This window comes from Temnothorax americanus, unplaced genomic scaffold, assembly GCF_048541705.1.
Source record: "Temnothorax americanus isolate GAGA-0224 unplaced genomic scaffold, ASM4854170v1 Scaffold30, whole genome shotgun sequence".
Taxonomy (NCBI): Eukaryota; Metazoa; Arthropoda; class Insecta; order Hymenoptera; family Formicidae; genus Temnothorax; species Temnothorax americanus.
In genome coordinates, this window is record NW_027509443.1 from 1,182,708 (window position 1) to 1,203,213 (window position 20,506).

A 20,506-nucleotide genomic window follows, 5' to 3' on the forward strand; every position below is an offset into this window, starting at 1 on the left:
CCAGCTTGCATTATTCATAGATTTTTTTTTAAGACTTTATAAGAGACTGTTATACGACGTAGATTATCCTCGCTGAGACCGGTCCCGAAATCATTTCAATCGATTCGATCTCATGTGTCTGTCAAAATTTTTATATTTCGCTCTTGAGTTCGTTGAATTTGTATCAAGATGTTATGGTTTACATTTATATTAAAATCTTATCTATTTTTTATTTTTTATGATAATTATTTTTTTTAAATTATTTCTAGGTATTTTTCATTATAAATTAATATCGCTTAAGTATATTATCTATTAAAAATGATGAAAAATAAAATGAAATTTTCTCTTGTATAGAATTAGTTAAAAATTGCATATGTGTATTTTATTTAACATAATTCTCTATTTCTTTCTTCACAAGAGAAAAAATGGTGGTATCAACACATTAAAACATTTTTTGAGAATGTTCCGTTACGAATGCAACTTGTTGAAGATCTGGTTATTCCAAAAAACAGAGCTTACTTAATAACTGCTAAGGGAAAAAATGAATCTGCTTCTCAAAGGAAGCACGTTCCATATTATCGACCACTTCGTGGTCGCATCGAAAGCGTCTCCCAATCGCGATCAGGTCGAAGCGAGAATACATATCGCAGGGACCGGCAGGAGGAGGGATTGCGCGCATCATCTCGCCGGCCGGATCTCTCCCGAGCCCATCATTAACCGGGGGACCCACCTCTAGGGTGAGGCCATTACCCATTCAAATTACGCTTATCGGTGGTTCCCCTCGCGTATACGTGCGCCTCTTACGGCACCAGAAAAACGGGCACGGAGAGAGAAAAGGCGCGCATCCTCGCGAGTGAAAAAAGATGGACCCCAAGCGGGAGTGAATAAAAAAAATCGGATCTCGAAGAAAGAGATATGGAAGAGTAACCCGCGAGGAGACGAGTGGGGATATCGAAACGAAACGCGCAATATGGTACATTATTGCTCGCTATCGCAAAGTAAGATTTTACTTGAACTTACTATATTTACATACCAATCGAATTATTTAGAAATTATACAACCGGAAAATGAAAAACATTGATTAAATCAATGAGACATAAAATATGGATATATAGGTATAATAATTTCCAAGTCATATGGCATAGCGGGATTAAACAAATAAGCAGACGTTACATTCTTTCTTTCCTTTATCGGCACTCTGATTTTTTTCTTTGAAGCAGGAAACTCAACTTTTTATCAACTACCAATGCAATACGTATGACACAATCTCTTAATTCTCTCTCTCTCTCTCTCTCTCTCTCTCTCTCTCTCTATATATCTAATATTATTAATAAAATGTGTTAGGCGAGTCTCTTATGTAGACTGTATTGCTAGTTTGGATATGTTGTTCATCTTCTCACATTATCACTATTGCACTATAGTTATACATGCATGTATGTATTTTGCAAACTTTAGTATACATAACATTATCTCGATGTATTATATATACAATTCTAACTCGTACATCCTGATTTGAATTGCCTCTTTGCTTTCCGCTTGAATCGACCGTGCATCTCTCTCGTTTTCTTTTTCTCTTCAATTGATCTCTCTCGTTCATTGTCCCCGTCTCTCTCTTTCTGTCTCTCTTACTCGCTCAGCTTCACCAAAGTACCCTCGACCACTCCCAATCCCATATGCCGACGTCCATCCGGCCCTCCTTTCCATTCGGTCGGCATATTATGCGGCGTTATTCACGTGTGCGTGCGATGGCCGATGAGGCACAGATACGATCGTCCATCGAACGAAGAAACTGCACGGTCTCAGCGAGAGATTTAAACTTCTGCTACATTGCATTACCACGGAAATCATCGGTTGTTTTGATGCGTTCGCCGTAGAGTCGGTCAGCACGATCGTAGGATTATGCATTTTCAAATACGCATTCGATACTCGCCTCCAGAATTGAAACTCACATTGGCTCGCGGATGAACGTAACTATAGAACAGAATGACTAGACGTTCTGAACTTAAATAATAATAATCATTGCTGCTTGCTCGATTCTCGAAGCAATGTGCCTTTTTAATCCTAAAGTTCACATTAATATATTTATATTTCGATTAGTAATGTTACAAGACTAATTTGATTCCGAAATTTCATAGAAGATATAAAAATAAGATTAATTTCGAAAAAAATTTATTTTAAATCGGTTATAAAACAGAATTTTAAAACAGCTAGTAAATGAAAAAAAGAGATTGTTTCCTCTTACTCGTATTAAAAAAGATTATTTTGATTTTTTATTTGTCATATTACTTATGTTTATATAACATTATTCTTTTATACGAAAGTTCCATCTATAAAAATATTGCACCTTTTCTCTTATTGTGAATTTAACTGATCGATTGCGACAGAAGCGCAATGCGCTTTGTGTCGGCCCATTAGATCCGCTAACGAGGACTAACCGTATCGCGATAATTACTCCTTACAAGGATATGAAAGTAGCAGACGCACACACACATTCTCTCTCAGCCACAGTTACTCTAGACTGAATGGTGATCGATGGTTATCCTCGTCGACATTACCACGGGAAAATTATTGCCCGACCGCTAATAATTGCCGTAAGCAACGCCTTGCAACATGTAATATATATCAATTTCCATAAACGCTTTCTAGATTTAATTAATTCTAGAAGAGACAAGTGTGCTGCACGCTGCACGTGCGTCTCTGTGTAGAACAACTTTCGTTGCAGCTTGCGAATTGTCGAAAAACGATTTGGTTTTACTCATGCATGCGTATATAATTTACAGTTTTCGAATATTTTACGTTCTTTAACTTTTCGCTTGTAATCGCTTTTCGTAACGCATACATTTATAAAAAAGGATGAGAACGAAGGATAAAAAAATGAATAAAAATATAGAGCTAGTTTGTACTCGTGTATTAGATTTTGTCTCGGATTTTGTTATACAGACATATGTGTGTAAGTGTAGTTTTTGCGATGTGCCGGAAGGATGGTCAGGTGATCGTGCCCCCGAGAAGTCATCAAGTGCATCGAGTTGCATCTAAATTGACTATGCGATCAAAATAATTGTAACGTTTTGCCGCCGCGTTTATGGCAGCGGACAAATAATTTTTCTACGGGCCACATCCCCGTGGTGTGCTCGTGGCCATCCAATTCCGGCTATGCTTTTTGGTGGGGAGACACGAGCCTCGCATTTAACCTTCCTCTTCACTTCGCGAGGTCCAATATGTTTTCAGTGCATCTCAGTTAATTATACCGCTTCGAAATATTGTACCGCGCAATTATGTTATTTAATCCACGTCAACAAGGCACTAACATTGCTTAGAATCTACTGAAATAAATTCACATCTTCCGTTCTAATTAAAATTTATAGTTGTTCTTTATTACGTAGACGTGCTCCATATCTCTTTTCATTGCTTAATATTTGCGAATTACAAACATTTTGAGGATGGAGACGATTCATCAATCTGTAACATGTAAGGAAATGATGATAAATTGAAGTGAGCGTCTCCTGGTCGATTGTCACCGACGGATTTTCTCGCGACGTCCTATAATGATACGTTTTTCGCGAAGTCTCCTGAGATTCTCCTGGAGCGTGAAATCAGGAAGTCGCGCGAGCTTATTCCCGCGCTGGTCGCCGCTGGTTGAGCACCATCGTCATCGTCGTCGTCGGCGGCGGCGGCGGCGGCAGCGGCGGCGGCGGCGGCGAGCGGAGTAGTCGGCAGTCGGCATGAGAATTTTCCCACAGTCTCCACCACGTGGGCTCAGCGCGCGGGAAGCACACCCGCTCCCCGGCGATGTTGCCACACCTCGACCCGACTGAGAGGCACTGCATCGTAGCGCGCCTTGTGGGCCAGAGGAAGGGAGGGCTAGAGCGAGACGGAAGGTCCCAATTGAAGGGAGGAAAGTAGTACCATACCACGGCGATACAGTGAAGGAAGAGCGAGAGAGGGGAGTTGGAAACAGAAGAGAAGGGAGTGAAGGGACCGCGGTGGGGAAAGAGAGAGATGGTCGGTCAGTCGTGTGAGTCGTGGCCGTGGTGCGAAGGAGAGGAACGGTTATGTTAGCGTGAGCACGAGGGGAACGAGGTGGAAGCGCGTAGGGCGTTTTATATAGGAAAGGACATTCGACACGGACGTCCTTTCGCTGCCTCCATACCGTCGTGGGGTGCCCACCCCACCGTACGGTAGAAAATTTAACATTCGTGACCTTTTTCTATCTTTCGTCGATCGATAGTTTAATAATCGATATCGACGCTCGAACATTTGATGTTCGGAGTTTAAGAGTGAAACAGCATCACGCTTCCTATACGATAAACACACTTGAACACACAAGCTGGAAATACGATCCGGCGGATATAACGCATCATGATGAGCGACGAGCGACACGACGGAAGAGCGCTTATAGCGCTAAGCGGAAATAAAGGGATATCCTTGCGATGGGAGGGAAGCCTTAGCAGTATGTCAGGATCGTCATTCTTACGCGATGTAAAGAGCGACTCGATATTCCACGGAAACGTGAAACTCCCGCGTTTCTTTGTTCTTTGTTTCTTTCCTTCTCCGAGAAAGAAAGAGCGAAGTTTTTGACAAATAGCGAAAAATTCGTAACGTCAAAGGATAGTTTTCAAGATACACGCCTGATGAACGGACGATATTTCGATTTCTTGTTTCTTTTAAGAATTCTTCGGGGTCTGTGTCCCGCCCTTCCCGCCTTTCTCCGCCACACACATAGATTATATTTTAAGGCGAATGAAATCATTTAGACTGCCTCGGCACGGGTAATTGCCGCGGCTTCGCCAGATTCTCGAAATTCCGGTTCAACTTGTCACGCAGCGTGTCCTTCGCTGACAATTTAAGATCGAAGAATAAAAGTAATCTTATCATTCCATCGAAGAACACCCTTGTGCTTCGAAGAGACCGATGATCTGATTTCCCGAATTTTCAAAATTTTTCGTGAAATTTATATGAAAATAGTGAATGTGCTTTAATTTTTTAATTATCAAATAAGAATTTATATGCTTTTTTTACGATAAATGACAAGAAACATGTTTTTCTAACGATTTCTGTAAATATAACGATTATTTATGCATACAAAAAGTAGATATTGCTACTTCGGAATCGGGATAACTGATATAAGATTGAAAATCGCAATATTATACGAATATAATATTTGAATTATTTATATCTCTGTTATAATCCCAAGATATTAATATTATTGTGAGGCTAGACGCTCGCAAAATAGTTTTAAACACCGAATCTTACTATAGGCCTGTGCTTCAATAGCAAAGTAACGGATACACGTATCCTCGTCGGATAGGTTCCGCTCGACACGCACACTCGCACTCACGAACGCACATATGTGTGCAACGACTATACTCCGATCTGGGGTGAGGCTCAACGGACAATTGCAATTATGGGGGTTCATCCAGGTTGATTTATAAGCAGTGGAGGCTTTTCCGTCCTTATCCAATGCACCCACGCGCCTCTTTTTCTCTCTCTTTCTTTCTCTCGCAAGCAGTAGATCTTCGCGTGGCCCTTTTTTCACCTTCACGCGAACACTCGCGATGTATCTCCGCTTCTCTTCCTTCTCTTCTCTCTAGTCATTTTACACTGCTGGACCTTTTGCATTATGTTGACTATGGTGCATGACAGGACTTGCCTTTTCGGGGGGTTGGCGGATTTCCAGGAAGAGGAGGGTCGCACCTCCTTATGGAAATCAGCTCTCGCGTCATTAGCCCAGCCATCAGGCACCCTTCCACGATACCCCCCCCATACTCTCACGAAATATACTGCGTCTATATATGAAAAGCAGTGAAAATGATACAGGCCTTAGCGGGGAATAAATCTTAAAGAATGATGAAAAAATGTGAGCTATTTTATGATTTATATGCTATACATAATCAGCATATTTTTATGCTCCGTTTTTAAAAAGAAATAAAAATATGTTATTTAATAACTTACTATTATGACTTTTTAAATAATTAATTTTATAGAATTTTATATTGCCATTTTTTTAATAGAATATGTACATATTTATTACAAGATATAGTACAGAATATATTCATTATTATACATATAAATACATTGTCAATATATTTTCAAGTCGATTATAATATATAATCAAATTTTAATCGCAAACTTGTTTGCGAGATCGATGAAAAACGGAAGGCTGCAGGGGGCGCCGGACGATTTTTTGTCGACGTTTCGAGGCTGTCTGAACAGTATCGTTATAAGGTGAAGAAATAAAATGATGTAAAAAAAAGATCCGAGTACGAATGCGGAACGAATGAACGTGTAAATACGCGCGTGGTCGATTCTTAGGTAAAGGAGGCGCGTCGCTTTTGTTCGCGCCGCGCTGGTATCGATATTAACGAGAGAGAATCGATTCGTCGTGCCAGATGGGCCCCGTCGTCGCCACGCCGTTGCTCGTCCCCCTACTGTCTATAATACCCTAATCGTTTGGTCTCGGGGGTCTTCGAATGCCCGAGTAGCTCGAGTTTTTCGGAGCGTCGTCCTCGTGTTCCCGCTCGCGCGCCTTTTCTGTCGAGAGCAGCATCGTAAGAGCGCGACCGATCGGTGAATCGATCGACTTTGTACGGAATATGAGATTCCGTCGAATGCCGCCGTTTGATCGTTTGATGTCCGCCGTTTAATTATGCCCTCTCACTCAAAAACCTGAGAGTCAATATCGCGTGGACGTAAGGGAAAGAAGATGCGCGAGAGAAGAACGCGGACGCGGAGAGAGAAACGGAGACAGAAAGGAAGAAAAAGAGAGAATGGGGGGGGGAGAGAGAGAGAAAGAGAAAGAGTGCGAGCCACTTCGGGGGAAATCCAGTCACGAGGAAGGGAATGTGCAAATGCCATCGCGAACGCTGAGCCACCGCAATTTCGTTCTTGTAATGGAGTCTCCCGCGGAAAAAGACCGCGAGCGAGCAAGATATTGTAATTGCGTTATCATGAGAAAAGTTTGCGATGCACGCAGGAAAAGATTTTTATATCTCCCAAGTCTCTCCCAAGTCTGTTATACGTAAAGTTTTTGTCTACCCATTACATATTATATAACGATTTATTAGATGCTTTACGATTTATTTTATTGCATCAGATCACTTATCATATTGTTATATAATTCCTCTCTTTTTTCCTCTTTTTTTCTTGCGAGCGTATTCTCATAAATAATTCTGGACGAGTTAATGTGTGTGATCGTAACTTTTATTACATTAGAAAACAGATATTTGGGTTTACGAGTTACGAAGATCCTATTAACGAAGGATGTAAACCTCCAAAATGATGTGTCTTTTTAATACAGTAACTCGAGAAGAAAGGAAGCCCTTACGAAGTTTCTTGGTGGAATCTCGACCGAAATTCCAACTCGAAACCTTCCAAGTGTGCACCTTGCGAGAAATCGATACCGCTTGAAAATTTCTACAGTGTAGCATTTCTGTCGTCATCGCTTAAAACTACTTTGCAAATACCCCAAAAAAATAATAATGAAAAATTGCGGTTGGATCATCATAATTGCTTCTGTCAATTTTACTTATCATGCACATTTGTATTCAAAGGATATTTAATGATCATTATTCACTGACATAAATAGGGGTCATTATGAAATAGTAACCGTGAATTTGCCGACGTATCAATCATCGGGATGAGAAAAGATCGATTTTTAAAGTCTACGAAGCCTATACGGTTCTCTGAAATGATTTCGATGGATCGCTGCGAATCAGCGCTTCCTGCTGGATCGATTTACTTTCGCGTCGCTTTAATATTAATGCCACGGGCATCCTTCGCGGTTCGCTTCTAGTATAATAACGTGATGGACCCGACGGGTACGTGCTGGCCCGCGTTTTTACCACTACTCTAGCCCTAAGTCATGTCGTCGTCGCTGCTACATAGCCGCGGGAAGCGTAGTCGGATGTTCTATGAGGCATAAATTATGCGCGCCATTAGATGTTAACTGTGGTGCATGACCAGGTATGTATCACCGGGCAACAGCTGATATCGATAGATAAGGCAAGTATCGAATAGACGAAGAACGCGCGTAAAGGAAAAGAGAGAGAAAGACAAAGTTGTGTTTTTACATCGAGATGCATGGGACGTACCCGGATTTCCTTTCGGGGTGTTTTTGTTCCGTATCTAATAATCGTCTGGTATATGTATTAACGAATATCCTTGCTCGTTTTAAAACAACTTATATCTATCTTGCCGCAATGGGTTATCTGAATTAATATCTAGGCGGGGAGCAGACGCATGATTTAGTTGCGATGATGCAATATCGATGACAGCATTGGTTCGCAGTGTGAACGACAAAATTGAAAATTCCTTAAAATGCTCAATATTATTTCCTTAACATAACTACTGCATTTATATAGCTAAAATTAAAAATCTGATGCAGTGTTTACAATAATATTATTTAATTATTTATTACACTTATCAATGTAAAAAAATAAGCTGTTTATACTACAAAATATTGCATAAGAATATCAATGCGACTAGACGTTAGATTATGTTACTACACATTTATAGATAAATTTTAATAAGTAATAATAAACGAATTATTGATATTGATAATAAGCGCTCTCACCACGCTGGTACGTGCGTTCTTGCCAGTAATTGGTGGCATCGTATAACGTATCTCTCTTAGCGAGTTGTTTTGCGACGAATAAAACGACACGCAAAATCATCGATATCTGGCTATAATATCGACACTTCGCGCAACGTGTTGTCGCCGTGATAATTACCGGGCGGTTTTACTAGCCCGGCTCTATCACTCCGTTTTCTGTCTCGCGGTCTCGTTTCCCTTGATGTGTCCGCTTGTGCGTACAAGGAACATTCGGAGTTATTGATCGCTGTTGCCTATCGCCACTTAATTACGGTTGTGTCTTATCTGCTGCGGCGCCGCGCTTGGTTGTTTTTTTATAATCTCATTATCATAACTTTTACGGCAGTAAATATCGAATAGCATTCTAAAAAAAATACACGAGATATACGAACATTAATTTTATTTTTGATAATCGAGGTAGATAGCTTAATTAAAATTTTTAATTTAATTTACTACGCTAGAATGGAAGCTTTGACGAGTAGAAAATAATTGCATAGCATGTAAGAATTGGGAAGTCTATAATTATTTTAAGGGGGGAGACTCGTCTCTTTGACCCTTTCTTTGATAATTTTTTATAAAGAACTGAGAGTATTTATTGAATCCTAATAAAATACATGATAATGTTGACGATGAAATGTACAAGAAGAAATTTTTTTATAGTACAAAAAATACAAAATGGCTGCGCTGCAGCTGCTCGAAATTGTCGTCTAGATTTTGCGCGGGAGAATGCCCAGGTCCTTGTAATGAACTGAAATCAACAAACCAAAATTTTTTCGTTAAATTATGATCCTCCGATGCGCATGAACCTAAATTTAGCAAAAAAATTTTTTTTTGTAAATAAAGGACGTTTTAAAAAAGTTTTACGATTTTTTTTTAAACAAATGGTTAAAAATAATATTTATTATAAAAATTTTAATGTAAATTTAGGTTTATGCGCATCGGAGGATCATAATTTAACGAAAAAATTTTGGTTCGTTGATTTCAGTTCATTACAAGTGGGGCATTCTCCCGCGCAAAATCTTACCGACTACTTCAAGCAGCTGCAGCGAGTATTTTTTCTACTATAAAACATTTTTTTCTTGTACATTTGATCGTCAACATTATCATGTATTTTATTAGGATTCAATAAATACTTTCAGTTTTTTATAAAAAATTATTTAAAAAAGGGGTCAAAGAGACGAGTCTCCCCCCTTAAGTCATATCTATGTCGACAACGTTAGTTGAAATTAGTTAACAATATTTTAACTTTACATTTTTATTATAGTATATATAATCTATATATCTATATAAATATTTATTGGACGCAAGAGTTTGTGCAATAATATACATGTAATAAAAGGTTTCTCAGGTCACGACACGAACCGTCGCGAATCCGTTAGCCATCGCGTGTCCAAATGTTTGTTTTGCCCGGCAGAATAAGAGCAGAAAGCGACGGATGAATAAAGTTCCATTATGTGCGGATAATCGAGCGTCATGCAAGGTCGGTTCGATCGATTCACCACCGATCTCCATCGATCTGTTTCTTCTCCTTCCGAAGTTCAAGAGCTACGTGCAATCAACTGATGACGTTAGACATGATCCGTTTTAAATCAGAAATATCTAATTTCTACCCAGCGATCATTATGGGATCGTATAGCGTGTTCTTTCCGAACGCTTCTCGACCCGGAAACTTTACATCGTGCATTTCCTCGTACGGTCGATAGCAAAATGTGAAACTGTCTGCAAATAACGGAACTCCGCATATTGCATCTTACCGTAAAAGTTCGCGTACATAACGACGCGGTCTCAGGCGTTTCCGCTTCTATTTGCTTACTATATTTCTTCGCGCGCGATTTGACCGGAAGAAATCCGTCCCGGCGCATCGGAGCGCCAATTTCACGGTTATCGAAGCTCATCGCTTTTATCCTTTCGGCGTGTCAGCCCGCGATCTCTTCTTACTCGGTTGGCCTCGGCCGCGCGATCGAAGCATAAATTCATAGAAGTGGTAAAACCGACGCCCGAGACCGGCGCGGCGCGTCTCGATTTTTCATGCCGCGTCAGCGCGACGTGTTGCGGTAATGAGTTCCCTTTATAACAACGCCACGAACGCCGTGCCTGCGTATCGAGAACGATCGCGATCGCTGCACGTCGTTTCTTTTCGCCGTCGTCCGATCGTCCCGTTAGAAAATATCGCCGCGATTCGCAGACGCGATTATTAATAGCGCTACCGATCGCAGTTATGCAAATGCATTCGAGCGTCGCGGATGCGAGATAGAAGAGTAGGTAATAAAAGCTAATTACATCAGCGATTGAAAGTTTCACCAGTGCAATCCGGTTGTCGATAGCTTAATTACTTAAAAAATAACGCATCTGAAACGTCGCTTGTCATTACTATTAACAAGCTGCTTAGTACCTTTTATTCGTATTAATTTCAACGTAATTATATTTAATATTAATTAATTTATTTTTTATTTTGCGTACGCGAGATGCTATCTCACGCGCATCGTGATATTGACTATTTATTTCGAAGTCTTATTTCAAGATTTAATATAATAACGTATCGCGATCTTTTTATCTTTCAGGATTCCGAGGCGATCGTTGCGAGGAGAATATCGATGATTGTCCGGGCAACCTCTGTCAAAATGGTGCCACCTGCATGGACCGAGTGAACGAGTATTCTTGTCTGTGTCCACCGGCCTTCACGGGCACGCAATGCGAGCTGGATGTGGACGAGTGCTCGGTACGGCCGTCCTTGTGCCACAACGGGGCCACATGCACGAATTCGCATGGCAGTTACTCGTGCATATGCGTGAACGGCTGGACCGGGCCCGATTGCAGCGTCAACATCGATGACTGTGCAGGCGCGGCCTGCTTCAACGGCGCAACCTGCATCGATCGCGTCGGCAGCTTCTATTGCCAGTGCACATATGGAAAGACCGGTAAGTCGAGAGTTAGCTTCCGTAGAATGTTGATCGAAAAATGTGCGGGCGGTAGAAGCAGAATTGTAGATGATCAAGATAATGTTTTCTATAGTCTTCTATAAACGGAGATCCGAGTGGTTTCGGTACATGTTTGAATGGCTGAAATAATTGTGAATCCATATTTCGAGTCGAAAGAACTATAATAATCAAAATAATGCATATAAAAATAGCAATATTAAAAATGATATATTTTTGAACTTATTACGTATTTTACTATATGCTAAAATGACAAAATCGTATCTTTATTCGCAAGGTAATTTTGAAAAATTTTTATTAAATTTAACAAACTTGCTAAAACATTGATATTATCTGTAGAAACATTTAATACCAATTTACTTGAAACTTTTCAAACATTTTTGTATATATATACGAGATATTTTTTACATCGCCGTATATCAGTGATACGTTTTTCTCATAGCGATTGAACGGTCGTTGCATCCAATTTGAGCGAATTTTATCGTTTTGAGCGTGTAATATCGTTTGAAAAATATAACGGAAGTCATCAGAAAGTCTCGAGAGAGGAAGAAACCGATTCTCTCTCCGGTTTAGTTTAGCGAGGTCGCGCGGCGCGTATTTGCAGGAGAGCAGGGTGATTAACTCGATACCGAGTATGGCCGGGAACAGGGCTCGCGCTGCAACGCGGCGATGCGATCGGCAGGTGCAGCGCCGCACATATGCGGCCGGGTATGATGCGCCGCGCGCCGGTATACTGCGTATAGAGAGCGTAGAACGGGTCCCTCGGAATCTTGAGATTCCGAAGACTCCCGGGGTTCCCGGCTTCTCGCCGTGTTGCGACCTTGGCGACTGGAAACGAGTTTCTGTCCTTACTCGCCCTATCCCGCCGCCCTGCCGCGAAGTAGTCGAAGTAGAAAACGCTTTTCAGATCGATTCGCGCGACGATCGCCAAATACAGGTATATTCCTCTCGCGCGCGGCCAGACATCGTCGCCATTCCTGGAAGCCGAGCGTCTGTTACCGAGCGAACTATACAATCATCGAATCGCAGACTTTCGCGTAGAGTCCGTTAATGATATAAACGAAGAGAGGTATATTATTCGTGAGAGATTACTAATTGTTTTGCAAAATAAATGAATGATTCTATCGAGTGTCTAGATATGCCGATGCAATAATGCATTTAATTTCTACATTCTTTAGGGGAAAAAACTATGTTACATTCTGCATTCTAGTCACTACTTTCCACGATTAGAAAGAGAGGGGCTTACAGTAGTTAACGAACACGCGATGTGCAATATACAAACATGTAATGGCTGCCTCTTGCATTGCCTTCAGGCGTGCCTTTCAGTTCAGTATACTTACAGTTAGTCGCGGGTGTGCTCTTGCATCTGCATGCATTTATTCTGGTTTATATATGAATATCCCGAGGACTTTCGGTACCGTTATTGGAGGGACCTCGTAAAGAAAAGTTCGTCTCGACGCACACGCGATCCGCTTCCCAAGGAAAATTACATGCCGCGCGCGGTCAGCTTTCTCAATTTTATATTGTCTTTAGCTTATACGATGCTGGCAATTTTTTCAATTAGTTTTATAATAAATTGTACAGCTGTATAATTTTATATTGTTTGTCAGAGGAAATCGGCAAGTTATACATGCGTTTACCGCGTTTTATAGATTATTATTATTTTTATATCGATGAATGAAAGATTTTTATGACCTATTTATTATGATATATTAGGACCTTACGAAACTGTCAACCAGAAATATTTGTCAGCAAAGTGAAAAAAGAAAATTTGTTTATTTTTACTAAAAAATACCACATAGAATTAGATTTTGAATTAAAAACTTTTATATAATGAAAAGAATAACGATACAGTAAAATAAATATGAGATTTTCAAGGAAGAACGGTTATTTTTCGTAGGGCTGCTTTGTCATCTCGATGACGCCTGCACGTCGAATCCATGTCATGAGGGCGCGATCTGTGACACTAGCCCTATCAACGGGTCCTTCACCTGCTCCTGCGCCACCGGATATAAAGGACTGGACTGCTCCGAGGACATTGACGAGTGCACACAAGGTTTGATGTTTTCTTGCATTACTTCTCGTAGTTGTATACAAATTTTTTCCACTTTTGCATATTTTTATATGATGCAAAACTCTACTTGTACATTTATCTTTTCCTTAAATGTATAAGTAAATCTTAAAATGAACCTTAAACAGTCGAGTGACATTTTCGTGCAAAGCGGGCAAAGTTTCGAATTATAAGTTCACCATACCACTGATTATGCAGGAATAAATTCGGCAAATAGAAATGAATCAGTTAGTTGATCGCCGGATCAATCGATTAATGTTGCTTTCGGAAATCGCTTTTGAATCGATCCGCATTCGGTTTATCCGTTTCGACTAACTATTAATCCGCGTTTTGAAAGTAATCTCCGTTTAAATCGAAAGTAATGAGCGTCTCGGTGGTCGGCATAGTTATTAATGACGGACTCGATTCAAGAACGCAAAAATGCTGGTCAACGGCGCTTTTGCGCACGATCGGGCAACTAACATCGTGAGGATAGCTATCAGATAGATGTTATCGCGCGGCAAGATCAGTTCGCATTAAAGTCGCTTGGAAAACGTTTAATAAATTGCTCTCGCGACGTTCAAATGACGGTTGAAGAAAATTCGTGAATTATCGAAGCGGCAAGTCGCATTTTATCTTTGCGTCATATATCCAGTTCAAAAATAAAATTATCCGAAACGGTAAAAATTCTCGCTGAATTTAAATTTTCATACGTTTTAAATCGAATCGCCAAATCAAATATTGATAAAATCATAATGGCTGGACATAAATCTGAAATGGACGTCAGTTTAATTGGATTTGTGGTTTAATAGGGAGCAATATATAAACGTATGATCTACGAAAAAATAATTCTCTATGCTGTATAATAATTCTCTTTATGCTATAACTTTTTTTGATCCATCTCTTTTGCATGCAAACTTAATTTTTTATTGCAATTAAAAAAATCTCAATAAGAGTCGTTGACAAGATTGACCGATGCTCGATGACCTCTTCGAGCAGCAAGACCATGTAATATTTCCTTCTGATCACGTACGTTCGTGCGTCTGTGTGCTGCCTGTCCACCTCGAACGATCTGTGCGTGTTAACATCGCTGCATTAGCGTGGGCAGTATGATAATTGTCAGTCAATAGAGGACACGCGAACGCGACTCTTTCTTCCTCTTTTTCTTTCGAAAGAAAAAGGAAAAGGGTTAATTTATTAGCATCTTTCGTTAGCGTATTAATGGCTTTGTAACTAAAAACGGGAACCGAATTTCACGTTGTTCCGTTATGAGCTTCGTAATTACGGCAAGCGATAGCTATATGCTTCGATTTTTATCCATCATCGATCAATTCGCAAGCGAGTTGACAAGAAGCGAATTCCTGTGGAAGTGATCATTACGTTCTGTTTCGTTTTGAGTAGTGTGCTTAAGTGTGACCTTACTTAATGCTGAATTGATTATGTAAAAGCCGCGGGCGCCCAGAAATAAAATGTGAAAAAAATTTCTTAATTCAATCAAACTTTACTAAATATTTACCAACTTTTAAAATCACAATTAAAATATAAAGTTAAACAAATTTTTCTAATCGTGCAAAGAAATATTAGAGATAACACATAAAAAATATTTTAAATATTTTTATGGTATTAGATGTACCGTCCATATAGAATTTAATTAAATTTCCGTAACCGTATGTTATTTAAAAAAATTACACATTTAAATAATATCGCGATTCACAAACCGTAGTTACTGTTATACCGTTTCGGTGTAGCAAATAGATACGTTGTTAGTCGGAAGTATCGCTAAAGGTGAAAGAAATTGAAGATGCGTCGGAATCGATATCGCGCGAAAGATTTTTTAGGTGCAATGAGATAACGGCAAGATCCGCTCGCGGCGAGACCCGAGTATATAGTAATCGCTGGATTAATGTGCGCAATCCGCGTGTACGGAGGCCCCCACGGTCCGTGCAAATTGAAAACCCACACGGGGCAGATTGGCGTACGGTGAATCGATCGATTACGATCGATTAATTCGGCGCCAGATCCGCGCGTTATTTATTGTGCTGAGTTCTCGTTCTCATCACGCCGTCCCGTCGACGTTCTCGTCATCAAGTTCTGTGATCGATCTATCATCGGGAAGATTTAATCGACACATGTGTTATGGGTCGTTCGTAGCGGTGCGGTATACCAATAAAAGTGCACCTCTGCTGAAAGTTTGTTTTAAAATTATTTGAAACCATCGAAGTTCTATACGATTATGAACAATTATCACAAAATGCAATTCCTTTCTAATTAATATTATTTATTTTATTTTATTATAATTAAAATATATAAGTACTTTTTTATATTCCCTGCATAACAACTCAAAAATTTAATTAAATCAATTTTAATTAAATCGATATGATTAATATTATTTTTATGAGAATTTATAATTTACTTATAAAGATTATTATGCCTTTCAAAATTTAAAAATTTGTACAAATGTAATAAATTCTTTATAACAGAATATGATAGTTACTAGATACATGTTGAAAGTACGAGAACAACGAGAATTTTAAATTGCCGAATTTAAACATGGATTTTGATCGAGAGATACCAATTTATCATTTCCACATTGATCGAGGTGACATATCGATTCGGTTACACATATAGCGCGTCGCGCGTGAACGTCCGCAGGGGGAACAGTGATTCTTAATAGCATACCGCGATGTATCCAATTTTCTCTTCCTTTCTCGATCTTTAGCTTCGGGCAAACTTGCCATTCGGAGCCGTTCCTCTTTCCTTAGCACCGTAAAACTGTGATATGCGACCTATGATTGGTAGGTCCCGCATGATGTATCACGAGGGAGTCCCACTGCCAAGACGACAACGATTATTAATAATTGTGCGGAGATAATTAATGGTTATGCGTGAATTTATTGAGTCTCCTTTACAGCAGCCATTTTGAATAAATTGTATATTTATCAAATGCGTGCCATGCGTATGTACGCAATATTTCGTTATTAGATTGTAATTGCTGATATTGTTGTATCGATATCGTGACGAATACAAAGTTTTACTATAAATGTAATAGAGAAAAATTTCCAAATTTAGAAAGCTTTAACGCAAATAAGTTTGAGAAAAATAGTTAGATGCGAGATTGCATTATTTGTCAATGTAATAGTCTGATAATATGATACTTTCCGTAACTTTTTTTTCTTTCGTTTTAAAACGTTTTATAATAATCGTCGGATGTAAATAAATCCATCATCGTGTTAGGATTGCATTGCAAGCCTGGAACCATGGGGACTGAGGAGCCGTACGGTGTATCTACGCGATACACGTAGATAATGGGTTTGTAATTAATCAGTGGACAAGCAGAAGTTCGCGGGTTAATTAATAGTCCAGCCAAGACTCGAGCGCGGCATGGGGCCACACACCTCGCTGATTTCTTTGATGTGTATACACACGTGTACACGCGCGAGTCTTATCGATATCATCTGTGAAGATTTGATTCTCCAGTTCTCATCGGAAATCGGGATTCTGTCAGTTTCAAACATTATCGACTAAGAAACAAACGAAATTCTGTACGCGTGTCTGATATGTTGTAACATTACACACACACACACACACACACACACACACACACACACACACACACACACACACACACAAAATTCAGGAAATATATAGGAAAATACAGGAAGTTTAAACTGTAATCCACAAATTCTGTGTGAACAAAATTATGCTCGATTTTGTGAGTAATTAATGCAATATTAAAAAATAACGTTCTTGCGCGTAATATTAAAACATAACTTTGCTATTGCTATTATACGCAGAAGATATCTGCGTAGCAAAGTCGGTTCTTTACCGATTCACTATGCGAGATATTCACGGCGAGTAAGTATGCGGAAGGCAAAACATGGAGAGCCTACAATCGCGGGATATCGCACGAATAATTTAAATTGCGATTAAATGAACGTATTACGGATTATCGTGAATTGCCGCGGCCGTAAATGAGCTGATGGTGCATCAGGGAATGCGAACTCATTTAAAACGTAGACGGAGGACACGATGGAACAAACTGAAAACGGCTTCAAGTAGAAAAATCGCCTTCGTTCCCGGCACCATAATAAATACGCAGCACCGCCCGTAGCGGAACACGGCGGTTAATCCGTTTCGCTACGGACAAAGACACTTCATTAATAATCGAAAGCACGTCTTTTGTGTGTCCGTGAGCTTTCTTCCTCGACGGACTCGCCCCACCAGCTCGCAACGAACGCTCGCGTTGCACGCGGGGCAGTGGATTTCCTCCTCGCATTAGTAGCTGTTCGTTAATCAACCGTCATAGAATTAATTGGATTTCGGTGGCGAGCGTTAACAATTGACTCGGTTCGCCTCGCGTTGATTGCCGCACACTTCGAAAGCGTGTCTTGTACGTAGATGATAATCGTCATTCCGTGATAACCGTGTAGAAACAGGGCAATCTAAAATAACTCTCTTTAATTCATCTAAAATGGTAATTTATGTTTCAACACATTATTTAATGTATGTTTAATATTTTTTCACACATGTGTGTGTTCTCTTAATATATATTCAAGTTTAAAATATATGTCAATATTATATGTGACTTTTTTAAGAGTTCTTTTTAAAGAATTTTAATATATATAATACATTTATTACGTAGGTGTAACTTATAAAAATAGATGTTAAAAATGCGCTGTATCGCGTGTACCAGTGTTATTTATCATCCCTATGAATTATTCTCGTGGCTGATATAGCGTTCATTCATTGGCCTGACTACGCTTGAAATATACCAGGTGCTTTCGCTTCGACCGTTAGGCATTTTTTGTACGTCTACGAACCGAGCGCTGAATTAGAGAATTCGCGTTTTTCTACGATCGTCCGCGTTCCCCTTCATCTGCCCGACGACGGTGAACGGCGTCGCGTTCCACGTTTTGCACGGGGCATCGTAATTAGGAAGACATTACTCAAAGACAGCTCCCCTTACCCCGAGAAGAATCACTTCTCTCCCGTAATCCTGTCTCGCGGAGACCTTCGGCTGCCTTTGGCTTCGGGGGCGTACGATTACTCACTTCTATGCGAAGGACGCGATTTGAGAAATTATCGGTAAATTACCATGTACGGCCATGACTCATCTTTGTCACCTCCGTGCCATGCATGATGATGAAGGGCGAACTACCCCTTGGCCATATAATGCTGGTTCTTTCATGCGTGCGAATTTTCACTTATCAACTTGGCGATTAAACGGTGTCATCATAGAAATCGATTTATTCTTTTCGCTTTCGATTCTTAAAAAAATATTGTAACTGAGAATATTCAGAAGAAATAGAAAAATTTGTTTACTACGTAGCATCTTTATTTATATATTATAATATTGCTATTTTATTTTCGATTTGTAATCAGAAGCTAAGCTAAAATGCATACGAAATCAATTTAAGTGAAATCCGCATAAATACAATCATTATTCATCGAGAAATATGAATTTATTCTTCAATAATGATTTGTAGATAGATTCTATACATGCACATTCGACAACAGATGATTTAATTAACGCTTGACGCACCATCGTGCGTTTTTTTTACCATTCGAGACCGAGAAGCGTCAGCAATTTACCAAACTCAAATGTGCTTTTCGCCGCATTCTTTATATATACCGCGCATTAATATCGCCGGTGATTAGCCCGGACTTCGGGCCCATCTCATCTCATTTATCCCCCTTTTTTTCCTCCCGGCCGTTTGATACCACAAGTCATTAAACTCTGTAGATCGGCCTGTCTCTCCTCCACACCCTCCACACCCTCCACACCCTGTCTCACCCGTCTCTTCCTCTGACGATTGCCCTGGGCACTCGGAGATTCTGAACACTGATAAAACGACAGGGCTCTTTGCTCCGGATGGTCGGTAAGAAATCCTCGAGGATTAGTTTATTAATGGCCACCGGGCGTAATTATCGGCTGCTCGGCGTCAAGGTGAATATTTCGACGATCGTTCTGCCCAGTGGCTGCGCTGTTCTCGCGATCGCGATCTACATTCTTTTTTTGAAGCTGTGGTATACGGGGAGTACGTTCACTTATACGCCTACTCTTCGATGGTCGCACTTATTCTCGGAATAATAATTTAAATAGCGCCCGAACGTTTGTGACTCGTGACGAGACCGTAGAAAATTTCTTAATGCTCTCCAAAGCGTTTGCTCCGGAATCGAGATAGTGGTCGAAAATAATATACAATAATTGTTAGGGAAATCTTCTTGCTTGTATCTCTTTTCCTCTCCTCGCACAATTGTCTTTTAATTATTCAGTTTTTGGAATCTTGCTCTGGCAAACAGGAGATTTATTTAATCGGCAGGTTTATTAAATCGACAAGTCTAACACGTCACCCTCCTGTTTTGGGGATAGTTTAATTAGTGCTCAAAGACGAAATCTTTTTATGATAATTTATGCTTTATATCGTCTTACACCTATAAGACATCTAATATATAGAATGTATTAATTTTTATTATATATATTTATACAATAATGCCCATTTTATTTATATAATAATGTCATATGCCTTTTTACTTATTTTGCTGAATCGTGATATTTTGTTTCATTCCGGTCCGTATAATGTTTCTTTATTTATAATTCATGTGATCATCTCATCACCATCTGCCTTCTTTTCTACCTGCAGTTTATAAATATTTACGTCGAACTTTTGAAAATCTCAGACGAGGTTTTGCATATAACTGCGGTCAGCCGTCTCGTTTGGTGTTGAATTACACTACCTAGTCTGCTCCGGAGAACTTGAAATCCTTCATCGTGCGAAGGTGACACCGGTCAGGATGTCACGAGAACTTTTTACACTTCTCTCGAAAACGAATCGGGGAAGAATTCGGCTTGGCAAACACATGAATGTAATATTCCTTGCATTTTTTTAAATATTGTATATTTTTTATTTAAAAGTTGCATATCACATCTTTCAATTTTTGAACAATGAA

General features: G+C 39.7%; 1 protein-coding gene across 2 annotated transcripts in view; it reads left to right on the forward strand.

The window, feature by feature from the left end:
• The window catches only part of N (neurogenic locus Notch protein), a 252,933-nt gene that overhangs the window by 155,299 nt on the left and 77,128 nt on the right, over window positions 1-20,506 (forward strand). For both annotated transcript variants that reach the window (XM_077412491.1, XM_077412492.1), the window contains 2 exons: window positions 11,131-11,487; window positions 13,406-13,561. In XM_077412491.1, coding sequence (XP_077268617.1) covers window positions 11,131-11,487; window positions 13,406-13,561 — 513 coding nt within the window. The remainder of the gene's footprint in view (window positions 1-11,130; window positions 11,488-13,405; window positions 13,562-20,506) is intronic.